This window comes from Schistocerca gregaria, chromosome 1 (assembly GCF_023897955.1).
Source record: "Schistocerca gregaria isolate iqSchGreg1 chromosome 1, iqSchGreg1.2, whole genome shotgun sequence".
Classification (NCBI taxonomy): domain Eukaryota; kingdom Metazoa; phylum Arthropoda; class Insecta; order Orthoptera; family Acrididae; genus Schistocerca; species Schistocerca gregaria.
In genome coordinates this window covers 207,243,656-207,271,231 of record NC_064920.1, presented here as the reverse complement: position 1 = coordinate 207,271,231, position 27,576 = coordinate 207,243,656, and the positions used below count along the sequence as shown (strand labels likewise).

Here is a 27,576-nt window from a genome sequence, read left to right as displayed (position 1 = left end):
GGAGAGTATGACATGCACTCCAGTTCTTTCCATCCATAGCATTGCAGCTCTCACTGCACACACTGTATTTTGTATTCTTTTACATTGTCATGCTGCACAATTGCATTGTCCACAAGATTTGGACATTCTCCCAAATGCCATTTGGTACCCGTCACACCAGGAAGTCCCTGTAGTATTTTGCACTCACTCTTCTGTCATGTGGAAGATAGTGGCACATAATGACATCCCTGAGATCACACACAACAAGATCATCAGTTTCATGGGAGGAAGGACTCTGACGGAATTTCTGTCACCTTGGTGATCCAGCATGTTGCCACTCTGTGGCTGATGTTTGAGTTCCCATTCATATGCACTAGTACAACATTCATTGATGGTGATTATTCATGACAGGAATTGGTCACCATTCTGTTCTCAGTGTGCTAGGTTGTCAGACAATATTCCATACCACATACACTGTTAAACTTCCATCAGCTCATGTGGTACCCACCATGAGTACCCACGATGATGTGATTTTGTGTAGCTGCAGCTCTGTCAGAAATGTTCTGTGAATGGTGGGTTTCTCGATGCCAATTGCCCTCTCTAACTGTAGTAGCATCCATCATCTGTCTTCCTCCATGAGCTGTTCAATTGCAGTGTGTGCCATGTTGGTCAGCACAATGACAGATTGCTGATCACTGGTTGCCGTATGTACTTGCTAAAACTTTCCTATCTACCACACCACTGTATGGTATAGAAGGGCACTATTCTCGAGGGCTTCCAGCAATTCACTGACATAGATACCACTCTTTGTGATCTGCTCACATATCTGCAAGAAAAAAATAGTTGCAATGACTGCTGCCCCAACTCTCACAGTAATTCCCCAACAGAGCACTGAAAAACCTGATTCAAAAAGAGGCACCTGGAGTAGACAACATTTCTCCAGAATTACCAAGATCCTTGGGAGAATGAACAAGAGCTCTGAAATATTTTCAGACTTAAAGACAGATGTAATTATTCCAAATCCAGAGAAAACAGGTGCTGACAGTTATCACCATTACCATACAATCAGTTTAACACACCTTGGTTGCAAATTCTAACACAAATTATTTTACAGAAGAAAGGTAAAATTGTGTTTTGGAGAAATGAAGGAACAAGTGAGGCAACACTAATCATGCAACTTATGTTTGAATGCAAATCTACATTTATACCATTTTACATTTAGGGAAATCTTTTGACAGTATTTATGGAACACTCTCTTTGAAATTCTGAAGGTAATAGAAATCAAATATGGGAAGCAAAATGTTATCTACAACTTATACAGAACTCAGGCACTAGTTGAAGGGCATAAAAGAAAAGAAGTAGTTGAGAAGGGAATAAAATGGAGTTGCAGGCTAGCCACTAAGTTACTCACTCTGTTCATTGAGAAAGATAAATTTGGAGTGTAAATTGAAGTCCACAGAGAAGAAATACCAACTGTACGATTCACTGATGATATTTAAATGCATTCAGAGATGACAAAGCTCCTGGAAGGTCAGCTGAACAGAATATGAAGTGTCTTGAAATGAGGTTATAATATGAATGTCAACAAGGGTAATGTAATGTAGCCTATTTAAACCTGGCAATGTCAGGGAAGTGTATTAGGGAATGTGATGCAAAAAGTAGTAAACGAGTTTCGTTATTTGAGCTGAAAGATAACTGATGGATGAAGCAGAGAGGATATAAAATATAAAGTGGCAATAGAATGAAATGAAATGCTCTTCCAGGACAAAGAGAGATCTGTTAATGTCAAATAGGCTATATAAATTTTCAATTTCATGGCCACTTGTTAACAAATTGCCTGTTGACTCCTGTCTCAGTTTCTTCAGTTGACATTTGATGATTTTTCTGATGTTACACAAGCATAGCTGCCAGGTTTTGTTAAAGCTTTACTCCCCACTGCTGGTGGTGGGCTGGAGAAATGGAGCATGAAGCTCTGATAATGCCAACCACTCATGCTGGTGAAATGTCAGAAAAATCATCAAATAAATGTTGGCCAAAGAACCTGAGGCAGAAGCCAAAAGACAATTTGCCATAAATTTTCAGTTTTAGGAAGTCTTTTCCAAAGCATTTGTCTGAAAGCTATTTGTTCTGTATTACTGATGGTAATTCACTTGGGCCCATAATTAACATAAAATACACATATGTCACAAATGACATGTATAAATTAAAGCACATAGTTAACAAACAACAGTGTTATTAATCACCTATTATATATTATTTCATACATGTTTGGAATATTTATTATTCTGTGGGGTAGCTTTCCTGGTGCATAGACAATGTTCTTGCAGAAAAAAATCACTCATGACAATCTTAAGTATGTGGGCAGTTTTGATGGAAAGACGATATTAACAGTATTTTTGCTCTACATTAAAGTCTATCTTTGTTCAGTAAAAATGCACCATACGTAAGCACTGTCCTTGACTACACCTCAAGTAAGCACTATCCATGATAGTGCTTATATAAAATATAGATAGACAAAACAATAAAAGGACTTTTGACTAACATAAATATGACTGTTAGCCTGTATTTTTCTGAAGGAATTTTTCTAGAGTGTAGCACCAAATGGAGAAGAAATATGGACACTAAACAGTTTATACAAGAAGAGACTAGAAGTTCTTGAAATGCGTTGATACAGAAAGATGCTGCAGATTACAACAATAGATTGAATAGCTTATGGGGAGGTACTGAATTGAATAAGGGAAAAATGAAATTTAGAGCAAAAATTGATAAAAGAAGGGATCAGTTGATAGGACATATCCTGAGGCATCAAGAAATAACAATCTGGTAACAGAAGAGGGATCATGGGGGGGGATGGGGAGGGGGGGGGCAGGATGAGAGATGGGGGAGGGGGAGGGTAAAACTGTATAGTGAGATCACAGCTCGCTTACAGTAAGAAGGTTCTGCATCTACACCTACACTCTGCAAACCAACATGAGGTGCATGGCAGAGGGTAGATCCCGTTGTACCAGTTTCACGTATGGAGTATCGGAAAAATGATTGTTTGAATGCCTCTGTGTGTGTAGTAATTATTCTACTCTTATGCTCACAATCCCTATGTGTCTGATACATAAGGGGTTGTAGTATAAGTAGTTCACATGGATGTAGGTTGCAGTGGTTTTTTAGAGATTAAGAGGACTGCACAGAATAGACTAGTGTGGAGAGCTGCATCAGACCAGTCTTTAGACTGAAGACCCAGCAACAACTAACCATCTTACCCTACCTGTACCATACTCAGTAGTCACTTCTCCATCTAGTATTGTATTTATTAATGTTACTGATGTTTTCAAACTGTTATTGATTGTCACCAGTAAATTTTATAAGAAAGTAAACATACTATGAAGCTGTCGTCAGTATGTTCAGTTCTCTAAAAACCTATCAAAGATATTATACTGTGGAAATCATATTATCTTATTACATGCTTCCCCAATGGCAAGTTATCCCACAATCAGATGCCTTAGAAAAGCAATTTGAAAAATTGTTATGTGACAAATGTATGTATAAGTTAACAGAATTTTAATAGATGTAAAATTATTTTAGTTTTTATACGAGTGTAAGCTGTACTGATGTAAAGTATATACACTATGTGATCAAATGTATCTGGTCACCTGGCTGAAAATGACTTACAAGTTTGTGGTGCCCTCCATCAGTAATGCTGGAATTCAATATGGTGTTGGCCTACCCTTAGCCTTCCACTCTCACAGGCATATGTTCAATCAGATGCTGGAAGGTTTCTTTGGGAATAGCAGGTCATTCTTCAAGGAGTGCTGCACTGAGGAGAGGTATTGATGTCAGTCGGTGAGGCCTGACGTGAAATCGACGTTACAAAACATCTCAAAGGTGTTCAATAGGAATCAGGTCAGGACTCTGTGCAGACCAGTCCATTACACAGATGTTATTGTCATGTAATCACTCCGCCACAAGTCATGCATTATGAACAGGTGCTTGATCGTGTTGAAAGATGCAGTCATCATCCCCAAATTGCTCTTCAGCAGTTGGAAGCAAGAAGCTGCTGTGATAGTGTCACACAAGACAAGGGGTCCAAGCCCCCTCCATGAAAAACACGACCATACCATACCACCACTGCCTCCGAATTTTACTGTTGGCACTATACATGCTGGCAGATTCAGATGATGTTCACTGGTCATTTGCCATACCCACACCCTGCCAGTGGATTGCCACATTGTGTACCATGATTCATCACTCCACACAACGTTTTTCCACTGTTCAATCATCCAATGTTTATGCTCCTTACACCAAACGAGGTATTGTTTGGCATTTACTAGCACGATGTGTGGCTTATGAGCAGCCACTCGACCATGAAATACAAGTTTTCTCACCTCCTGCCTAACTGTTATAGTACTTGCAGTGGATCCTGAAGCAGTCTGGAATTCCTGTGTGATGATCTGGATAGATGTCTGTCTATTACACATTGCAACCCTCTTCAACTGTCGGCAGTCTCTGTCAGTCAACAGACAAGGTTAGCCTGTACGCTTTTGTGCTGTATGTGTCCCTTCACATTTCCACTTCCCTAACACATCAGAAACAGTGGACCTAGGGATGTTTAGGCCTGTGGAAGTCTTGCGCACAAACATATGACACAAGTAACACCCAATCACCTGACCACATTCAAAGTCCGTGAGTTCCACGGAGCATCCCAGTCTGCTCTCTCACGATGTCTAATGATTACTGAGGTCACTGATATGGAGTATCTGGCAGGAGGTGGCAGCACAATGCGCCTAATATGAAAAAGTATGCTGTTGGCACTGTCCAGATACTTTTGATCACATGGTGTATGTACTTTGAAAACTCATCTCATTTGCAAAGTAAACTTTTACTGATCACTAAAAATTTTAATTTTAATAATGATGTCCATTTCAGTGAGAACTGACAAATAACAAAATCATTCTAGCCTGTCTATCATTGATATTACAATAGTACAACTATCTCATTACTGCTGCCTTAGTCTATAGTGTCACGTTAATCCTGTGAAACAAAATATGGCCTGTACTCACGAGGAAGGCCCAGCTGCTGCTGCTGCTGCTGCTGATGCTGGTTCTGCTGCTGCTGCATGGGGTGGGGTATTGCTGCAGAGGAAGTGCTCTGGCCTGGCTCATGTACAGCAGTCACTACCTGTGTACAGTCCTCAGTTTTCTGCCCATCTCCCTCATGGACTCTGATATGCAGCTGCAGAATCTGTCCATGTGCAAATGCCTTTTTGCACTTGGGACACTGATGGAGTTCTGAAAAGATTTAAAACATTATTTTAGGATAAATTTTCCAATGATGAAAAGGTGAGTTGACTTTTTATTGGCAAGATGATTTAAACTGGTGCTGCAATTTCTCAAGTGTGAAAATGGTCTCCAGAACTCATAATCATTCTTGTTTCATTTGGTAATGTTCAGTATGAGCAGAAAACCTACTCATTATTTTACTCCAGTTAGTCAGGTGTCTGCTATTTAATGTTGTTATATATACATAAATAAATAAATCTTTGTTCTTGTACTGACCTGCAGAGAGGATTTTCTGATTACTTTCTCTCAATTCTAGAATACTTCCTAATCTCTGGAACAATATAGCTAATGTCAAAAAGGTACCATTTATTGTACAAGAGTGTTCAGTAAGAATGCTGAAAGAAAGTTGACAGCCGAACATCTGGCAAGAGCCTTTTCAGGGAACCAGGGATACTTAAAATCTAATGCCAATAATACTCCATAATGGCATTTGTGGTTAATAATATGAATGATTCTATGATTAACTGTATGCATCAGAACCACAATATCAAAAGTCAGACATTTTCCATGTAGACTGTGCGTCTCTGTCTATGGTCCAAGACGGAGTTTTGCATTCTGACCAAGAAGTACAGAATATGTAGACAATAGACATCAGTCTGGAAACTGAAAACCTGCTAAATTGTAGCCCTACTGCATTAGCCACTCCCTTATACTTTATAAGAATACTGGGACTCGAGGATGTAAATTCTGCTAAACCCTAATGTTCAAATTAAACAACAAGTTTTAACTTTGCCACTACATTGTTGACGAATAGTTAAAAGCAGAAGCCGAGTACTGTAGGAAGGATAGTAGAGGCTTTTTGTAAAGCAGCTACTTGTCTCCTAATATATAAATGCATAGCAAATGCTTTATGTTAAGGAAAATATCGCATCACATTCCTTCAGATAAGTAAGACAGCACCTATGAGACAACTTAATACTGGAGAAATAGGTAGTATGAATTGAAGGTTCACATGTTAAATGCCAATACTTTCTCGATAAACAAAAATCTCAGCACTTCTGAGATAAAAAGAAAAAGACTGTGGCTGCACAAGGGCTGTTTTTGACTATCAGAGGTCTGTCAGAAAAGTATCTGACATTTGGCTGGGGAGAAAAATTGGCTTACATGGAGTGTTGGACGCCTAAGGATCCTTAAAGTAGTTCCCTTGGGACTCTAACACTTCTCCCAGCAGTGCTGCCATTGTTGAAAGCATGCCAAAAAAGCCTCATTTGAATGGGGTTTAGCTCATCTGTCGTGTCCTTTCTCATCTAAAATTGCTTTCCTTTCAAAGGCCTCTTGAGTTTGTGGAACAGCCAGAAGCTGCAGGGGCCATATCAGGAGATCAAGGATCCTGCTGAAGCACAGGAATCTGGTTTTTCACTGGAAAAGTCTGAATGAAATGCAAGAAATGTGCCGGAGCATTGTTGTGATGGAGGTGGCAATTTCCTGTTGACCAGAAGTTCAGCCTCCTGTGATCACAGCATCATGTAGGTGATTTAGGAGATCCCAGTATTCTTTCGTGATTCTTTGACCGTATGTTGCGCACTCATAATGTACCAGATCGCAGGAGTCAGAAACAGACAGCATCACTCTGATATTGCTGCACACTTTGTGGGCCTTCTTTGGTCTTGGTGATGAGGAACACTTCCACTGTGATGATTGGGATTCGGTTTCTGGGTTGTACCTGTATACCCAGGACTTGACATCAATGATTATGGTGTTCACAAAGTCAGGGTTACTGTTTGTGGAGTCCAGCATGTCCTGCAAGACTTCAACAAGAAGTGGCTTTTGCTCTGTCATCAGCAGTTTTGGGACAAATTTTGCCAACACTCTCTTCATGGCCAAATCTTTGGTCACAATGGAATGTGCCAAAAAAGTGCTGATGCCCACCTCTTCTACAATTTCTCTGATAATTACATGACTGTCGCTTATCACCAGAGTATTCACTTTAGCAATGGCCTGGTTACTTCAGCATGTTGATGGCCGACCAGCGTGTGGCTCTCTCTCCACCAACGTGCAGCTGTTTTTAAACAGGTTGTACTACTCAGTAATCTATGTGATGCCCATAGCATTGTCACCGAAAGCTATTTGAATCTTCTGAATGGTTTCCACCTGGCTGTTGCAAAGTCAGACACATTTCTAACAGACCTCATATACTAGCAAAATTAAAACATTGTTTAATTCATTTTTATTGTCAAGTCAACTGAAGAGTGACTGACTACAGTTAGTTGGAAGAGACCTGTAGAAATGAACACCTATAAAAGAGACTGCATACAGAACTCTTGTGTGATCTGTCCTTGAGTACTGCTCAAAGTGTCTGTGATAGCCACCAGATCAGATTAAAACATAATAGCAAAGCAGTTCAGATGTAAGTTCCAAATTATCAGTCTGATTAGATTGGCACTATAGTCTGATCCATAACGATGGTGGTTCGCAGAGCTCAAGACACAGACAGGGATTGAATTGTTGCCATATCCAAGTTATGGTTGCAGTAAGTGCCTACACATGCTCTGCACTTAAAGAAAGTGTGTATACTGCTAATTACATCTCTCGCTTGCTTGTGGAGAATTTGTTGCTTAACACTACAGTCAGGTGTGACAAATCACAACAAATGGAAGAATAAGTCACTAAACAATTTGCTACAATGCTCGCATTGACTCCAACATTCAAAACACAGCACTAAGAACACTGCTGAACGCTCATTGGTTGTCAAAGAAAGTGTGATGTAGATGCACGGAACAAGCCTGATCTTGACCGCCATCATTCGTGACTCCAACTATAGTTATAGGTTGATGTTAGTATACTTTACAGAAGTAGTCTATGGTGACTGCTTCTATTTGTTAGAGCATAACTTGACTCATTCCAGATCTCTGAAGGCTATCCTTCACGACGAGATTCACAGAACTAAATGTGTGAAAGAATGAATGACTATCAACCTTAATAATTCTAATTACATCACTGTAGAACAGACAACAGAACTGCCTGTAAGTATAAACAGTGAGTAATCTAAGAGATACTTTTTGCCTCTTAATCTCAGTCATAATATTATTCTTTTTTAACTTTTGTTCTGTTAAACATGTTTCATTTTTGTTATTTGAATTTCACTTCCTATTTCCAAAAAGTCCATCTTTTCATTCAGTAAGAAAATATTGGCATATAAGAACTTTAACTCACACTGATTTCTCAAGTGTCAGTTGTCCACAGATGCTCTCTCACTTAACTGAAGAAAGATGATGCCATAATTTCCAGGCCATGTAAGAGTGATTCTTGCCTTAATTTTCCATTTCACAGCTGAAACTATTTAACAGTAATCTCCTAGATAAAAATGTAGATGATACTTTCCTACCAATGTCAACTATGTGACTTTCAATCCCTAACAGAGGTTAGAGCATCATGGCTGTGGCAGTATAATTTCTATTTGGTACATAGACTGTCAGTCTGCTGTAGTTGGAGTCACAGGTGATGACAGTTGAATTTAGACTTGTTCTGCACACCTATGACAAGCATTCAACATAGTTCTGACTTCTGGGCACTGTACTGTGAACGTTATAGCCAATGCTAACATTAAATGTGACCACTGTGAGCAATTTAGTGAATTTTTATTCCATTGGTTGCAAGCTGTCATAGCCGATTGTGGAAGTAATTGAAAAATCCTACGTAAGCAGGGGAGAGGCATAATTTGCTTTCTTCAGGTGCAAAACTTGTGTATGAGCATACTACAGCTGTCACTCGGAACTGGCAATACTGGAATCCCCATCCATGCCTGACCCATGCAAACCACCATTGTTCATGAATCAGCCTATAAATCTGGATAAATGTAAGTTAATGGTGATGAGAAGGAGAAACATCCCAGTAATATTCAGTTACAGTATTAACAGTACGCTGCTTGACTCACTCACTTGGATTAAATATCTGGCCATAATGTTGCAAAAGAACATGAAGGTGGAATGCATACATCGGGTCAATTGAAGGGAAGGCTAATGGCTGACTACAGTTAGTTGGGAGAGATCTGCAGAAGAGTACAACACCTATATAGCAGAGAATATGCAGAACACTTGTGTGGCCTGCACGGCAGTACTGTTCAAGTGTTTGGGATACCAACCTAGTCATATTAAAGGAAGACATCAAAGGAATTCAGAAGTGTATCACTAGATTTGTTATTGATCCATTTGGCCAGTAAGAGTGTGCTACAGACATGCTCTGTGAGCTTTTTGAGAAATCCTTGCAAGAAGGATGACAATCTTTTCAGAAAATACCATTGAATAAGTTTAGAGAACCAGCCTTTTTCCCAGAGCTGTGTGGGTATTGGCCGCGACAAGAAAACAGAGTGGAGCACCACTTGCTGACCTCAACACAGGGGAGTGAACCCATAGTTTTGTGAGAGACCCTAATATAGTAAATGGAGGACCTCTCACCACAGACTCACTGGAACAATGACATAGGGAGTGCATCCTTCCACAGACAGGAGAGTAACACCGTAAAAGAGGGAAAGACAATGGTGCAATGCATAAAAATTCTGAAGAAGGTCAATTCCCTGCCAGGAGGGCAGTCAATTCACTAATGTTGTATCATGCATATGACCTGCCAAAGCACCAGTTCTGCCAGCACACCAGAGGCAATATGGGTAATGGTGATAGAGCCATCCACAGTGTGCCTTGCCTTTTGCCTTGCCTTTGTTTCCCCTGGATGAAAAAGGACTTGGGGCCCACAGTGAGCCAGGACAGAGCATCCATATTTACATGTTGCGATGTGGGATGAAAATTGATCTCATAATTGTACTGGGACAATAATAGAGTCCACTGCTGAAGATTGTGAGCAGATTTGTCTGGTAAGGCTGCCAGTGGATCCAACAAGGAAACCAAGGGGTTATAGTTGGTAATTAAATGAAATTTTGCACCATACAGGAGAGGCGTTGACAACAGCAAGAGCTTCTTTTTCAGCCTGAGAATAACGTTGCAGAGTGTTTTCAATGCAGAGGCAATGGGATATTCAGAGCCATCTCAAGGACGATGGGCCAGGTCTAATCCCACCACATACCAGACTGTGTCTGCAACCAGAAACCGATGCTTGCCATGTTGAAATGTCAGAAGAAACAGCACAGAGGGAAGATAATCCTTAAGCTGCAAAAAACCACACTCACAAGTGTAGCTTCCCAATGCAAGAGTTGCGAATAGTTGGTGATAGCAGCTGCTCTGGGAATAAATTTGTGATAGTATGCCACTTTGCTGAGAACAACCTGAAATTCTAGTGGATTAGACAGATAGGATAAAGCTGTAAATGGAGGTGACATGTTCCATGGGGCATACACCCTGCTGGGAACTTTAATGACCCAAATAAATAATAGTAGGCTGGAAAAAGTGACACTTGGCAAGATTATATTTAAGGCCCACAGTCTGTAGAATAGTAAACAAAGAACGGGGGTTACAAATGTAATCCTCCATGGTAACGCCTGTCATGACGATATCATTGAGATAGTTAATGCAATGAGGCACAACCATCATCATCTCTTCTAAAAAATGTTGAAAGATGGCAGGCACACTAGCAACCCTAAACATTAGTCACTGATACTAGTAGAGGCCAAAAGGTGTATACTGACAAGCAATTGTTTCGATGGTTCAACCAATGGAATCTGGAGATAGGCTTCATCCAAGTAGATTTTTGAAAAGAATTGACTCCCACCAGCTTTGTGAGCGTCTCCTCTGCGCAAGGCACGGGCTAAGTGTCTGTGACTGTGCATTCACAGTGACCTTAAAGTCACCACAGAGCCAAAGCTGACCAGATGGCTTCTTTACAATCACTAATGGTGTAGCCCATTCACTTGAGGAAATCAGTCAAATTACTCCCAATGAATTTAAACGATCCAGTTCCATCTTGACCTGGTCACGTAAAGCTACTACCATTGGCTGCACCCCCAAAAAATAGTAGGGGTGGGCGGAGTTAAACTGTTTGCACAGCCTAACCCTGGAGCAAACAGATCTGTAGACTCAAAACACGAGGAATTCAGTTCCTGATAAGGCACTTGGTCTGACAACAGATGCACTGCATCTGCAACAGCAGAACCAAAAGTAGGGAAGCATCAAACCCAAACAAATTTTCAGTATTCGCATCATTTATCACCAAGTATGGAACAGAATGGACAACTGACTTGTAGCCTGCAGGAATCTGCTGTTTATTATAGCTTATTGACTGAAGCTCAATGCATGCTAACTGTGGGAAGTCTTTCCTGGTGTACATCACTGCTATGTGACTTCTTTTTTGTTTACATTTATGGCAAGAGCGCCACTGCTTGGGGTACTCATGTTGTATGAAACAAGATGTGCATGAAGGATGTGGCATTCAACTGTTCTGCTGCCACTTATATGTTTGTCTGTATTGGCCCAGTTGGCTTGTTTGTACTGCAGCTACCTCTTCCCCCAGCTCGCTGGGCTTCATGCATCAAGGATGTGTGCTATCAACAATGGCAACACCACCCCAAGCCTTTCATTGGTGGCTCATGATGTAGGAAACTTGGATCAGCTGTGCAATATTCAAAACCTATTCCAGCATAGGGTCCTCAAACTGAAGGGCACGTTGACACCTCCTTATTTGAGCCAAACAAATGATCATGTGTCTGCCCATGGTATCCATATAAGGCTCCTGAGACTTAATTACAACATACCAACACTTAAGACTGAGGCTGTGAAACTCAGCCACCCAAGCTTAATATGATTGCTGCAGCTATTTGAAACATTGATGGAATTCAACACATGTAGCAATTGCATGCACACACTTGTGTTGATAGGTGGGCAATAAGCTACATGTATCATCAAAAGAAAGTGATACTGATTCACACTGGTAGTGACACATATGAGGGGTATGATAAGGAAAGTGCCTTAAAAATTTCTTTGTTGACCACTCGGAACACCCTGAAATGGTGGTGAAGCCACATATCGTAAGCGCATCAGTCTTTCACAGATGCATTATAGATGGTGAACGGCAGTGGATGAACAACAAGCAGCTGAGCCTAATTCAGCACAGCCAACAACCATTTCAAAAAGGCTGTATGTTCCTGCTGTTGGTGCAGAAGTGACTGGAGTAAAGCGTCCATGGAAGAAATGCACATCAGAAAAACCACAGAATCCAAAACACAGGAAACTTTGGTCCTCACTCATCAGCACTTGTGTTCTAACTAGGAACACAAGGAAAAACATAGCCACAAAAGAGACAAAAATTTATTGGGACACAAAATGGAATCAACAAGAATACAAAGAAAGTAGTGAACACATCTATATCACCTTTAACAACTGAGGGTCAGAGGCTCATGTATGTCCTTATAAAGGTATTATCTATGGCAGGTGTTTCTGGGGTAGTGCTATGTATGCACTGGAGACATGGTGATGATTTTCAGTGACCGAGCTGCCCTGGCAGCCACCTCAATCAGTTATATGCATGCCAATTTGAATGTTAGTGCAGGCTATACTTGCTGTACTGGCCCAAATTACGTCCACTGTGGGCAGCAGGTGTAGTAACAGTCGGGTTACCACAGCCTTCATACCAACAGCCTGTACAACTGACACCATGATATAGTATATCTACAACTTGACAATAACAATTGAAACATGGTACTTTGCAGAGTGGTGTGGATCGCTTGACATGCATTACAAACTAAGCTTTACCCACATTAATTTTTCTAGACACAGCAATCACACAAGGACAGCCTTTCTCACACATGTAGAGCACATGGTGCAGTTAAAGAGTTTGCAGGAAATGATTATGTACACTGAGGAGCCAAAACTATATGACCATCTGCTTAATAGCTTGTTTGTCCATCTTGGGATGAAAGACATCATTGATTCTGCATATCAGGCATCTTACAGTTTGTTGGTAGGTATGTGGACGTATGTGGCATTAGATTCCTATACACAGGTCATGTAATTGCCATTTAACAGGCCACTGATTGATGGCACCCGACAGTGACTCAGATGGGTTCCATAGGATTTACGTCAGGCGAATTTGGTCGCTGACTCATCAACGGGAGTTCACTATAATCTTCAAAACATTGTAACAAAATTCTGGTTCTGAGACACAGACAGTTATACTGCTGAAAGATGACATCACCCTCAGGGAAGACATCAAGCATGAAGGGATGCAGGTGGTTCACAGTTGTCAGTGTCTCTTTAATTACTGCCACAGCTCCCATACACGGGTAGAGGAATGTCTCCCTTTAGCAGATGCAGTAGAAGAATGTCTCCCTTTAGCAGTTGCACGATTAACAGTTCATCTGTCACTGACACATGAACAAAAAGTTTGTTCTGGCTTGCAGACAGCGGCGAACACAATGATAAAATACTGTTCCCACTAGCCTGTGTCTGTATTGCACTGCATGTTTCTAGCCACCATTCATCTCGATGATAGAATTTGTGGAGATTACTATCAACCTACTGTAGCAAAAATGTGATTCACTCGAAGATCTGACACGTTTCCATTGAGAAATGGTCGAATCCTAATGGTAACATGCCCACTGCAATCACAATTGATGATGTTGGATAAAAAGGTGAACATGTAGGGATGGTCTGCTGTGGAGCTCCACATTCAACAATGCATTGTGAACAGCGTGCTCTGAAACACTTGTCCATGCACCAGAATTGTAATCTTTTGGCAGAGATGTCACAGATCACAATCTATCCTACTTTACAGCGGCAAAAAGCCTCCAAACCCCACATTCTGTGAAGAGTCGTTGACATCCAACCACTTGGCGTCCACTGTCCTACATCTTTCCATAGATGCTCACAACAGTATCATGAGAGCAGTCAACCAGCTTTGCTGATTTTGAGATACTCGTTCACAGGCTCTGCATAATAATAATCCACCCTTTATCAAAGTATCTTATGTTGATGGATTTCCTAATTTGCAGCCTGCATCTTCACTAGGGTGATTAGCCATCCATGTCTGTTCTGCTTACATATTTTTGTCGCCATGACAGGTGTCTGCAACACCAGGCGTCCAATGTTGCGGTGGACAGTGGTCATAGTGTTCTGTCTCATCAGTGCACGTTAGTGTGTAGCCTACCACCTGGTAAGTCAGGTTGACACATGTATTTTGTGATTAGCTGCCTAATTATGATCCAGGGTGCCCATACCAATGAGGTAAGGAGGGGCCACACCTCACCCCCTCCCAGCTCACAAAGAAAGCAAAAAATATAGGTGTTATTCTTTCAACAAAATGATTGAAAAGTTGGTATTACACAGGTATTTAACAACGACGAAAATAGACCTTTTTAATGGCTATCTTCAAGTTGCAATTCGTCTTCCAAGATACTGAAAATACTCCAGGCCCCAGGTCATGCGAGGCAGAATGAGAATTCAGTTAATATATTTTTTTCCTTGGTAAGGGGGAGTCGGTTACATGCCTTCCTGCCCTTGCTGGACATGGCCTAGACCTTATGGTACGAGGTGCTATCCTAAATTTTCGGGACTGGTGCTGCCATCTATTGGAAATATTACCTTTGGACTAATTGTCACCATCACCCTCGAAGTAGTTCCCATTTGCATGTACACACTGGTGCCAGCGTTTCTGCCACTGCTCAAACATTTTCTTGAAGTCCTGTTCTTTGAGGGTGTTTATAACTGCCAGCGATGCTTCTTGAATCCTCTCTAGATGGTCGAACTGACGGCCTTTCAACTTGAGTTTCAGTTTTGGGAATAACACGATGTCGCAAGGTGCCAAATCCAGCGAGTATGGTGGGTGGGGTATAACCGCTATGTCGTTTTTTCTCAAAAAGGTCCTGGTGAGCAAGGACGTGTGACCGGGCACTTTGTCGCGATGCAGCAGCCAGTTCCCTTGACGCCAAAGTTCAGGTCGTCATTGCCACACATTTTCATGTAGCTGTCACAAAACGTCACAGTAGTATGCAGAATTCGCTGTTTGGTTAGGTGGGATGAATTCTATGTGCACAATTCCCTTGGTATCAAAGAAAATGATGATCTTGCTCTTCACTTTGCTCTTCACCTGTCTCGCTTTTTTGGGTCTTGGAGAGCCGGGCTCTTCCACTGGGACTATTGTTGCTTTGTCTCTGACTCATAACCATAAATCCAGCTCTCATCGCCAGTGATAGCCCGTTGGTTAGTTAGGTTAGGTTAGTGTTGTTTAACGTCCCGTCGACAACGAGGTCATTAGAGACGGAGCACAAGCTCGGGTTAGGGAAGGACGGGGAAGGAAATCGGCCATGCCCTTTCAAAAGAACCATCCCGGCATTTGCCTGAAACGATTTAGGGAAAAAAGGGAAAACCTACATCAGGATGGTTGGTGACGGGATTGAACCGTCATCCTCCCGAATGCGAGTCCAGTGTGCTAACCACTGCACCACCTCGCTCGGTTTGATAGCCCGTGACAAGAAGGTTGGATCATCAGATGCAGCCTGACGAAGGTCAGTGCACACTTCAACACGCTGTGCACCTTCTGATCAGCAGTCAAGATCCTTGGCACAAATTTTGCGGCAGCACGATGCATGCCCAATTCATCAGTCAACATTCGTTGACATGTCCCATAACGAATACTCACTTCATCTGCAAGGTCTTCAATGGTTTGACGTCGATCCGCACGAACTAGTTGTTGAAATCTGGCAATGTCTTGCGCTGTGAGGCTAACGGGCCTTCCAGTGTGAGCATCATCTTCGACGTCTGTACAGCCGTCCCTGAACTCAGCATACCAATCGAACACACGCCTACGACTCATTTTCTGTCTCCCAAACACATGTTGAATCATTGCAAGGGTCTCTGTAGCACTTTTCCAAAGACTCGCACAGAATTTGATACACATGCACTGTTCTGTTGTGGATCCATCGTCAAATCGCCACACATCAAACACAGAGTTTCACGGAAATGGCTGTGGATAAGCAACACGTCCTCCCAGTTAAATGTCACTCCGCACATTGACTCATCCGATATGCAGCTCTTGCCACCTAGCGGTGCAAAGATACTACTCCTATTTTCCAGATGGCAGCACCAGCCCCGAAAATTTTGGATTCTACCTCGTGTATAGGAAAAGGTATCTGGAAGTATTATTTCTGCACTATTTAGACCGGTTTGGCGGACGTGTCTGTTGCCTTATGACTACAGCCCATTATAAACGAGAGACTTTCTCGTCTTATGTGACAACTCGTGGCAACAGGACTGGTTTAAGGCCCAAGCGATACAAGTCAACATTTGGAGCGCTGAAGTGCAAGATTTGTGTAGTGTGTATCACGATTATTAGCAGAAACTGACATAGGGGAACCCGATTCGGTCTTGTCTGGCAAATGAGTCTAATGCAGCGCCTCTGGTTTTTACTTCTCTTGTGCAGCTCGGCACCTGGACTATGAAAGTTTGTTCATGAGGTGCAAGCCTTCTGGTGAAAAGCGCGAAATGTAACAACAGAATGTAGGAAAGAGCTATGGTAACAAAATATGTGACCTATCAAAGCAAAATTCATTGTTGCGTTGTTGAGAATCGTCACATGCTAAATTCTCCAAACTCCTGAGAACTCAAACAATAGAAAAGAAGTGTCATCATTTTTCCCTTAAACAGATGTGAATTTTGCGGTAGTGAAGCTATTTTGATTAAAAAATTCATGTTTTATTTATACGTAGCCTAAGGTTTTTCTTTGTATAGGCGCTATAAAAACGTATATAACTTTTGCTTACAGATATTTCATCCTTCTTGTGGGAGAACAACCTTTGGAATGTGTCACGAAAACAAAGCAAACAATAAAATAAGGACTAGAAGACACAAAAGCACAAAATCCTTTCTTACAGCTTGAGTGAGCAGGGCTAGTGTTGGTTAACTTTGATGTTAGTAGACAACGTAACAGTCCTCGCTGCCCCTGTCTGCAGAACACTCAAGGTTTTAAAACTCCACACTCACTGAGCGAGGTGGCGCAGTGGTTAGCACACTGGACTCGCCTTCGGGAGGACGACGGAACAATCCTGCGTCCGGCCATCCTGATTTAGGTTTTCCGTGATTTCCCTAAATCGCTACAGGCAAATGCCAGGATGGTTCCTCTGATAGGGCACGGCCGACTTCCTTCCCCGTCCTTCCCTAATCCGATGAGACTGATAACCTCGCTGTTCGGTCTCTTCCCCCAAACAACCCCAACACCCCAACCCAACTCCACACTCGGCACAGTCAGTTGATGACTTACATCACTGGCGCACGCGCGACATGGTTGCCGGCTGAGTGACCACAATTTACATGGAAGCAAGTGACACGCACTCATGACGGGCAGTCGATTTTGACAGGAAGTTATTGGTGTAAGACGGACTTCAGTGTGAGGAAATTTCTCTAGTTCTGTCACGCCGATCTTGTACGATGTAATGCTGCTAAGCCTACAGACAACTTTAGACCTCTCTGACAATATCCATAGAACTTGGCTAAGCACCTCTTATATCTTACTGCAGCCAAAGAAACCGCCTGTAGCAATCACCAATTAATCACAGAAGACTGGCGTAGTCGTTCTTAGACCCTCGAAACAAATTTTGTGTGGAAAGGCAGATGTGATTCGTCACACTTAAACTATTGAGGAAAGCTTAGTGGCAAGTGTGTGGATACACGACCGACAACATACAGGCCATACACTTAAGAGATTATGGAAGCATTCCAGAAAAGACTTAATAAGGCTCTAGCGCGAAAAGGCGAGCTTTCGCTTTTGGCAATATTGAATACAGGCCGAGGAATGGAAGGAATGAGACGAGAACTGTATGCCGGAGTTTCGACAGAACTATCTCCTGTGAGGGCGACACTTATACGCGCTTCAAAACTCGGTATACCGAGAACAACAATGCGAGATCACAATGAAAAAGGACCTTAAGGTTAGACATTTTCGACAGACGTTCGTAAAGACAGTTATCGGATACAGACCGGAATGGGTGCGTTTTTTGCGTGCCAAGTTTATTAACTCACTTTCGAAGTACAGTGAACCGTGCCAAGATTATGTTGTCAGATAAATGTGCCATTTATCATGGTTCACGTGCTAGAAATATTGTCGTTTGGGCCACAGAGAATTCTCGATTGCACAGTCGAATTAGAAAAGAACTCTCACGTAATGATGTGGGCAGCGATGACATCACATCTGCTTGGACCATGCTTTTTGGAGGGACTGTGAATGGCGCAAATTATTTAACATGTTACAAACATTGTTAATATCTCAGCTTCAGGAATGTGGCCTCATGGAACGCTTATGGTTGCAGGAAGACGCAGTGACTCCTCACTATGCTCTTTTCAGTGTGTGAGCTCCTAAATGAACACTTTCCAGGACGGTGGGTAGATCATGGTTCATCAGCAACACCTGTTTTCTTGAAATGAGCACCAGAAGTCCTGATCTCATCACATCTGACAACTCGTTATTGGGAGTCATTAAATCGCATGTATCTACACGTCGTTATGCTACAAACGAAGAACTGCAAAGGATGCATTTCGCTCTGTAACAAGGGACATGCTCAAAAAATGTCAAGAAGAACATGAAGGATTATGGATACGTGTTTCAAGCTTATAGGGGAACATACTGTTATATTTGACACTTAATACGTAGTTAAGTACTTGTGCTAAAACAAATCAAATCAATTAGCGTTCGATAATAGGGGAAGGAGATTTCTCCCCTACTCTAATATTTTATCCTCATCTGGGGTGAGATGAAGACATTCGCTTCCTTGGGGGCTACGTGATGAAGGGAGCCAAAAATAACGCGTCACAGGAAGTTTGAACGCTAATAAACCCAGAATGTTCGACGAAGGCTTTGGAAGGCTCAAGCCTCTTCGAGAGCCTCTGAGAGCACTAACCGTAACATCGTGACAAACAGCGAGTAACCTGCCACTTCACTTCTATCGCGGTCTTCTGACGTCCTTGCCGCTCTTGAGCATTTGAACTCGCTTGGAATTCGTGGATCACATTAAGAGCACTACTACTTCGCTGTCAGCTAGAATACTCCTAGGCTACATACTTACTCGTCTACAGAAATGTTGGATTTCTACATTAATTCGATGTCCCCATTCTTTTACACATGTATTACGCTTCACGTTCCATCAGATCTGCAAGAGACGTAGCACTGTGTAAGTGGTAAACGTTAACTTCTTGCTTGTAAATTAGTAGTCACCAATGGGGAAAACAGCAAAGTGGGGCGTCAATGAACGCAATTCAAAGGCTCGCGAAGCAGTCACTCACGGGCAAAATTTACTCGTACTGTGGATATACAGTTTCCCAATCCCTGTCCATTAGCCATTATGTATCTCGACTATTTCAAATTGATGCCTGAAAGATTTCTTGAATAGGCCAATCAAATTCACATTGAAATGAAATGTCGTGTGACGAGGGCCTCCCGTCGGACAGACCGTTCGCCTGGTGCAAGTCTTTCGATTTGACGCCACTTCGGCGACTTGCGCTTCGATGGGGATGAAATGATGATGATTAGGACAACACAACACCCAGTCCCTGAGTGGAGAAAATCTCCGACCCAGCCGGGAATCGAACCCGGGCCCTTTGGATTGACAGTCTGTCGCGCTGACCACTGTTTTTTTTTTCGTTATTGTTCGTTTCAATTGTTCGTGGCGGACGTTGAAGTTCGTTATTGATCCATTCACTCAGTTTTTTTTATTACAGAGAGCAGCTAACCCTCTGACCGAACACGCTGAGCTACCGTGCCGGCTGAGCACTCAGCTACCGGGGCGGACAAATTCACATTAACAAATGTAGTTGCAGATAAGAAGCTACCACCAATAAACGTTAACATGCAGAGGGTACTGCAAAATCCTATAACGTAAAATTAAGGCAATTACAACAACAAATGAAAACTATTTTACGTTTAATTTTCGTAGATTAATTATCACATAAGACATATTCAAATTATACAGATTTAAATAAAGAAAACCTATTGAGGATGGCACAAAGATGATGAACCATGTTTGGGTCTACATAAAATAACTGTTTTGCGTAAAGGGGGGCCGTTGTAGGAAGTAATTTTTATCTGTAAACACGGCCAGTGCAATAGCAAGAAAACCTAATGGTGAACACAGAGCTAAAGTTTATATGATTTCCTTGTCTTTCGTTACGGTATATCTTGGCACGTTCTTCATCCCTCATGGTTCTTCTTCCTGCACACAATGGCCACATGTATGAGTGAACAGACGGAGTAATCCCCGCAGAAACGTCCGTATTAAATATAAAGATCAGCTTTTCACATAAAGGAATCAGAGTACCTCGGAAAATTATTCGTATGAAGCCCGTAAGACTGAATATACGGCAAGCAACAGATGAGCAGTTGCTTTTATAAACAGAAGAGTAATGTCTGCGTGTTTTTCACTACAGCGAAATGACCTGTCTGATATGTAAATCTACATCAAAATGAAGGGAGCAGATGTCTCACTGACACCGCAGTGGATGTTCTTCACCATCCAGCAAAGGTCCTGAAGATTAATCTGTGGGATTTGGTAACTAAAATACCTTACCGTAACACGTCTACTGAATTTGTCATGACGTAATTTTCTGTTTCCAACACTGTCTTGAGGTACCAACGGCCCACTACAGCTGCCGTCCAGAAGCAGATAATACCTGGCGATCACATTATTTTACTGATTATTCGTTAGCATTTGTTGTTTATGTGTAAGGCATAAACACAATGTTCCACAAAAGACATTTCGCCTTGTGAAGGCAGCATCAATGTCGAGTTTTTGTTTACTCGAGCTACACACAGGGAAAGCGTAAATGGAGTTATTCAATTTCACTTGTTGGGTGCACTGCAACATTGTAATGGTTAACATAGTCTGTTACTAGGTGACATGTATGAGAAACAAGAGTGACTATAGGAAGAAATGCGTTTGGTATCAAGTTTGTCGCATAACATGCAGGCCTATACAGGGCGAGTCACGAGGAATTGTACATGCTTTGAGGATGACAGTGAATCTGAACCAAAAAGTCATATCAACGTATGTCCTGTTCTTAATAGGTCCCGAGGAATTAATGACAACAGTGGGGAACAGGGCAAATGTAGGCGATAGCAAATGAAACATGTGACCTAATGTTTTTTGCTGTCCGGTGTGGCCGTGCGGTTCTAGGCGCTTCAGTCTGAAACCGCGTCACCGCTACGGTCGCAGGTTCGAATCCTGCCTCGAGCATGGATGTGTGTGATGTCCTTAGGTTAGTTAGGTTTAATTAGTTCTAAGTTCTAGGCGACTGATGACCTCAGAAGTTAAGTCGCATAGTGCTCAGAGCCATTTGAACCTAATGTTTTGTTTAATTGTAAACATTTCCTCACAAAATATGTTCAAAAAGTCCCTATCATCAACTCCGTAAGGTACTTTGCAGCTCTTATAGTGAGCTGCTGTGTTGCTGATCTGACCTCGTCTGCACGGTCCTTTATTTACTACAGCACATGCACGTAAAATACGAGCGAAGTGAGGTGCTCATTGAAATGGTCAGTAAAGACAACACTACGTAGCCTAATGTCGCTTTGGTTGTATTCGCATTTGAATTCTGGTGAAGAAGAACATTCAATTGACGCCCGTGATTTTCAAACAGCTGTATGTCGGATACGGTTAAGAAAAGGGCATGTGTTCAGTGGAAGATTTTTGTTGCGAATCACCTATATTATTACTAGCATCAAAGAAATGAACACGGCAAAAAACAAAAACAATAATAATCTTAGCGTCACACACACACACACACACACACACAGCCCTCGAAGCCAGGAAGCCATTTCCTCCCCACAGTACACAAGTATTTCAAACACAGAACCTTTTTACTTCTGCCAACAATGTCCTTAACAGACATTTCGTTTTAAATTGTTCGAGATTGTCGCTTATAGGCTGACAACATTTCTACTATTCATAAGGAATACTCAGTCTTTTTTTAAAAAAAAAAAGCTGCAACTCGACAGACTTCATTGATATTTTTGGGCGTTACAACTGCTTCAGTTTATCATCAAATAGTAAACGAAAGATACGGTTTATTGATTTCTACGAGAATAGCGTTTCAGACTAGAACTACAACCTAAATTTTATTCATTTATTTGTTAATGCCATCTGTGACAGTGTGCTCGTAAAACTAATAACTGTATTGTACATACTGCTAGGTCTGTACGTCAATGTACTGACCTGACGCGCTGTCTCTTAAACGCTTTGGACTCCCAGATAAAAATAAAATATGGTGAGTACTACCAAAAATATCCCTAACATCTGTCAACAAATTCTAGTTACATATAAAGAACGCAATAGTACGCTTACGGGACTCTTTAACGAAGCTACTATTTCTACAGTCATCTATTACTCGCCGGGATTTACCTTTCTCGGGCAAGGAAGCATCGCGTACGCCATCCCCATCAACATTCAGTCTCGAAGGCTCTGCGCCGTAGCCGGCAGCTGCTTCGGTCCCAATCGCCATGACTGTTTTCTTGACTGCGAATCACACATGAAGCACTGCGCAAACACACCGCATGTTGTAAAAGCACATGTGTCTAATGCCGCGGGAGATGGGCCCCTGTTACCTGCATACGAGCGGCATTTGTTTACGCCGGCCTCACACAGCTGACGAGTGTGCGCGCGGCGCAGTTGCCCGAAATGCACTTGCGTCGCCGAGGCTGACGCTTCTGAGAGCGGCGCCTGCTGAGGCCAATCGATAACACATCAGAGCCGGGAGCACGCTGGCTTGGGGGAGATGCCCCTCGCAGCTGTCACCGGCGAAGCGTAGTTGCAGCTTTAGGCATGCGCTCACAAGTTCCGCACACCGCAGGCGGCAACATCCAACAGACTTGCGTAAATTTCGGCGGCGGAGAGCAAAGAACTTCAGCGTCGCCGGCATGCTTCGTGCGAGGCGGGTGCGCAGAGATCCGGAGCAGCTGGTCTATTTTTAGGGACCCCACAACAGCGCCTGCCCCCCGCGTTCGCTGCACGGGCCCTAGCACAGCCGTATCAGGTGACTTGGGGGGGCTTCCAAATATGTCTTCAGAACTCGTTACGTCGCCGACTGGGCCCGCCTGGTCTACGACTGTGAAGAACCACCCAAAGCACCATGGGGTGTCTGACAAGAAATTAGGACGGCAGTTATCACTGAAACGACCGGTTTTTATTAAACCATTTCTATTCCACGTCAGATTAACAAACTTTTAAAACCGCCTAAAATAACCGGTTTCTGAAATAGCCGATTTCCGGTTGTTTGTTCCTACTTTTTCCCATGACAAACGTCGAAATTATACAAATGCTGAAAAATGTTGATTCCCTCAGTTTCCAGAAACGTATAATCAAAATACTGAATTAAGCAGGCAAATAAAAGAAACCTCTCTCCGTCCTATGTTCCCTACCCTTCTCGAAAAGTGGTTGATTATTACAAAAAGTCACCAGTATTCTCCTAACTGATGCCAATTTTTTGAAACTCGGCTCAAAAGTCATATTGTAATCGATGATCGTACCATCATTTGGGCATTATGAATAAGTTGAAACAACTCTGTTTTTCGTTTTAACTTGTCCGTTTTCAAGGGCTACAAGCAGATAAAGGCACATTATGTAGATATAGGCGTCAGATCAGCTACTTTTGTTCTTTATTGTATAGCACGAATAAAAATTGTTGTTAAGATTTTAATTTATTACTGTTAGCAGTTTCCTTCCTTCTCTATTACACTACTGGCCATTAAAATTGTTACACCAAGAAGAAATGCAGTGGATAAACGGGTATTCATTGGACAAATATATTATACTAGAACTGACATGCGATTTTATTTTCACGCAATTTGGTTGCATAGATCCTGAGAAAGCAGTACCAGAACAACCACCTATGGCCGTAATAACGGCCTTGAAACGCCTGGGCACTGAGTCAAACAGAGCTTGGATGGCGTGTACAGGTACAGCTGCCCGTGCAGCTTCAACAGGATACCACAGTTCATCAAGAGCAGTATCTGGCGTATTGTGACGAGCCAGATGCTCGGTCACCATTGACCAGACGTTTTCAATTGGTAAGAGATCTGGATAATGTGCTGGCCAGGGCAGCAGTCGAACATTTTCTGTATACAAAAAGGCCCGTACAGGACCTGCAACATGCGGTCGTGCATTATCCTGCTGAAATGTGGGGTTTCGCAGGGATCGAATGAAGGGTAGAGCCACGGGTCGCAACACATCTGAAATGTAACGTCCACTGTTCAAAGTGCCGTCAATGCGAACAACAGGTGACAGAGACGTGTAACCAATGGCACCCCATACCATCACGCCATGTGATACGCCAGTATGGCGATGACGGATACACGCTTCCAGTGTGCATTCGCCGTGATGTCGCCAAACACGGATGCGACCATCATGAATGCTGTAAACAGAATCTAGATTCATCCGAAAAATTGACGTTTTGCCATTCGTGCACCCAGGTTCGTTGTTGAGTACACCATCGCAGGCGCTCCTGTCTGTGATGCAGCGTCAAGGGTAACCGCAGCCATGGTCTCCGAGCTGATAGTCCATGCTGCTGCAAACGTCGTCGAACAGTTCGTGCAGATGGTTGTTGTCTTCCAAATGTCCCCATCTGTTGACTCAGGGATCGAGACGTGGATGCACGATCCGTTACAGCCATGCGGATAAGATGCCTGTCATCTCGACTGCTAGTGGTACGAGACCGTTGGTATCCAGCATGGCGTTCCGTATTACCCTCCTGAACCCAGCGATTCCATATTCTGCTAACAGTCATTGGATCTCGACCAACGCGAGCAGCAATGTCGCGATACGATAAACCGCAACCGCGATAAGCTGCAATCCGACCTTTATCAAAGTCGGAAACGTGATGGTACGCACTTCTCCTTACACGAGGCATCACAACAACGTTTCACGACGGTCAACTGCTGTATGTGTATGAGAAATCGGTTGGAAACTTTTCTCCTGTCAGCACGTTGTAGGTGTCGCCACCGGCGCCAACCTTGTGTGAATGCTCTGAGAAGCTAATAATTAGCATATTACAGCATCTTCTTCCTATCGGTTAAATTTCGCGTCTGTAGCACGTCATCTTCGTGGCGTAGCAATTTTAATGGCTAGTAGTGTATTTCATTGAAATGGTAGATACGTTTTTAATCTTTTAAAGCAAATGAAGCACTGTAGTTAATTGCTAAGTCACGTCGCAAAAATATTGCAAGATTATGGATGGTGCCATTCTACAACATATGTCGACCGACAACAGCGAGAAACTACCATATAGACCAGGTGAGGGCGAAGTCCTGCACACTGCACGTACAGGCGTACCTTAGGCCACAACACTCGGCAAAAGGGATATTATTGTCTCAGCTGTGCTTGTCTTATACCATGTGTTTGTAGCTCGTTTCTGTAGGCATTGTTTTAAAACAGCACTGACAGCTTTTTCCTTTTTGTATAATAACGAAATATCTCAAACTAATGCAAATATTACGAATAAAAATTACACATTCTTCAAAAAAAGGTTTATTTAAATATGAAAAAATTTAGCTCTGCTTCTATGAGTAATTGGTACTTCGATCTTTTACTCGTTTATAAAAAAAATAATAAACATTTGCAATAATAGAGACCAAACAAATATCTAAAAATACCGGTTATTCAGGATTAAAATACCGGTATCGGTTTTAATTGCTCACTACAAGGGAGTAGTCGAATTTGACATGTCGAAATCTACACTGAAATTTTACACTCAAGGAGAATACACCGAAATTTTACCTGCTAAGGCGCACTGCAAGTATTTTTGAAAAAAATGTAGAATTTACTCATTCTTGCCGCACTAGGAACCGCTTACAACAGCGGTTTGTGCAGGAATTCCTGTTTAGTGGGCGAATCTGCGAATGAGCGACGTCGCGCAAATTCACACACGTGAATTTTAAGCACTTAAACCACAGAAAAAAGACTCAAATCGTTAATTTTTTTTAATAATTTGCAGTTCCTATCGACATTTAAACTGTTTCAAATGCAGTTGTCACACAAATGACTATCACAGGAAAGAAAACCAAGGAAATGTATAATATTGCATTACAGTCGACTTCCGCGAACCGAGGCTTTAATTTGTTGACACTAAATATTTTATAACAATTCCTAAGGTACAGTTGTTATCATAATTTTTGAATAATGTACATTCGGTAACAATGAAACAGTTCATCGTAGTCGTCACAAAAGAGTGAATTTGTAAGAAAATGAAACGCTTCATCCGAGCAAATAACTGTCTTCCATTGCACCATAGTGTTGGTTTTATGGCTTCTATTGCTGGCATTTGCCTCACAAATGTTCGTGTTGTTTTGGTGCTGACAGTGAGTGCGACTTATAGTTCTGCAGTGACTTTCCCAGCTGTCGTGCTCTTATTTTTCGTCACAGTTCTCTTCAGTGTTCGCCGGTACAATCACTCTACAAATACGAGGGTTGGAACTTTAATAGCGGCAACTATTTATTTACAGCTCGTACAAAACAGATACGTGTTTAAAAGTTTTACTGGCCTTCAGAGTGGTCACCATCATTGTGTATAACCCGTTGCCAGCGATGTGAAAGTCGTAGGATACTCTTAGCAGTGCCAGTTGTGTTGACAGTTTGAGCGGCGCGGTCTATTGCCCGACGAATTTGTTGCAGTTCTGAACCGAATGCCATGAAGTGTTTCCTTCACGTTAGAAATCGAGTTGAACTCACGAGGGCTTAAGTCAGGGGAGTGCTGTAGGTGGTATAGCACTTAGCATCAGTCAGACAAATCAGTAACAGCTTGCACTGTACGTGCCTGAGCACTGTGCTGCAAAATGATGGCCAGGTCCTGCACAAAGTGTCATTATTTCCGTCTCTATGCTGTTCATTTTTGGAACACACCCAAGTCCTGCTTAGAGACAGAAGTGATGGAAACAAATGGACACACATAAACATTCAAGAGCCAAGAACATCTATTGTTCTGGTATCGATTGTTGCCGATACGAGCCGATTCGCAGAGCGAAACGGAGGTCTTGTTCTCGAATATGGGATTCAAAAATAGTCACATCTCGAGAACCCGCTGGAATCGGAAACTTCCCACTTTTCGCTCTCGGAGCGCCCAATAGTGGCATACAGCGACGAGTGCCAGACCGAAGTGAGAAATACGCTGCCCGACGAAAAAAGTGAAAAACCGAGAAAACATAGTCGGACGCAAATATAACTTTGTGCATGAGCCAAGGACATCTATTGTTCTGGTATCGATTGTTGCCGATACGAGCCGATTCGCAGAGCGAAACGGAAGTCTTGTTCTCGAATATGGGATTCAAAAATAGTCACATCTCGAGAACCCGCTGGAATCGGAAACTTCCCACTTTTCGCTCTCGGAGCGCCCAATAGTGGCATACAGCGACGAGTGCC

At 42.4% G+C, this 27,576-nt stretch overlaps 1 protein-coding gene across 1 annotated transcript in view; it reads right to left on the bottom strand.

The window, feature by feature from the left end:
• LOC126336977 (zinc finger protein 569-like) overlaps positions 1–23,081 on the bottom strand; it is a 30,919-nt gene extending 7,838 nt beyond the window's left edge. The window contains exons 1-2 of the mRNA XM_050001205.1: positions 22,570–23,081; positions 5,031–5,258 (exon numbers count right to left, since the gene is read on the bottom strand). Coding sequence (XP_049857162.1) covers positions 5,031–5,258; positions 22,570–22,669 — 328 coding nt within the window. The 5' untranslated portion in view covers positions 22,670–23,081. The remainder of the gene's footprint in view (positions 1–5,030; positions 5,259–22,569) is intronic.
• Between the last annotated feature and the right edge of the window lie 4,495 nt (positions 23,082–27,576).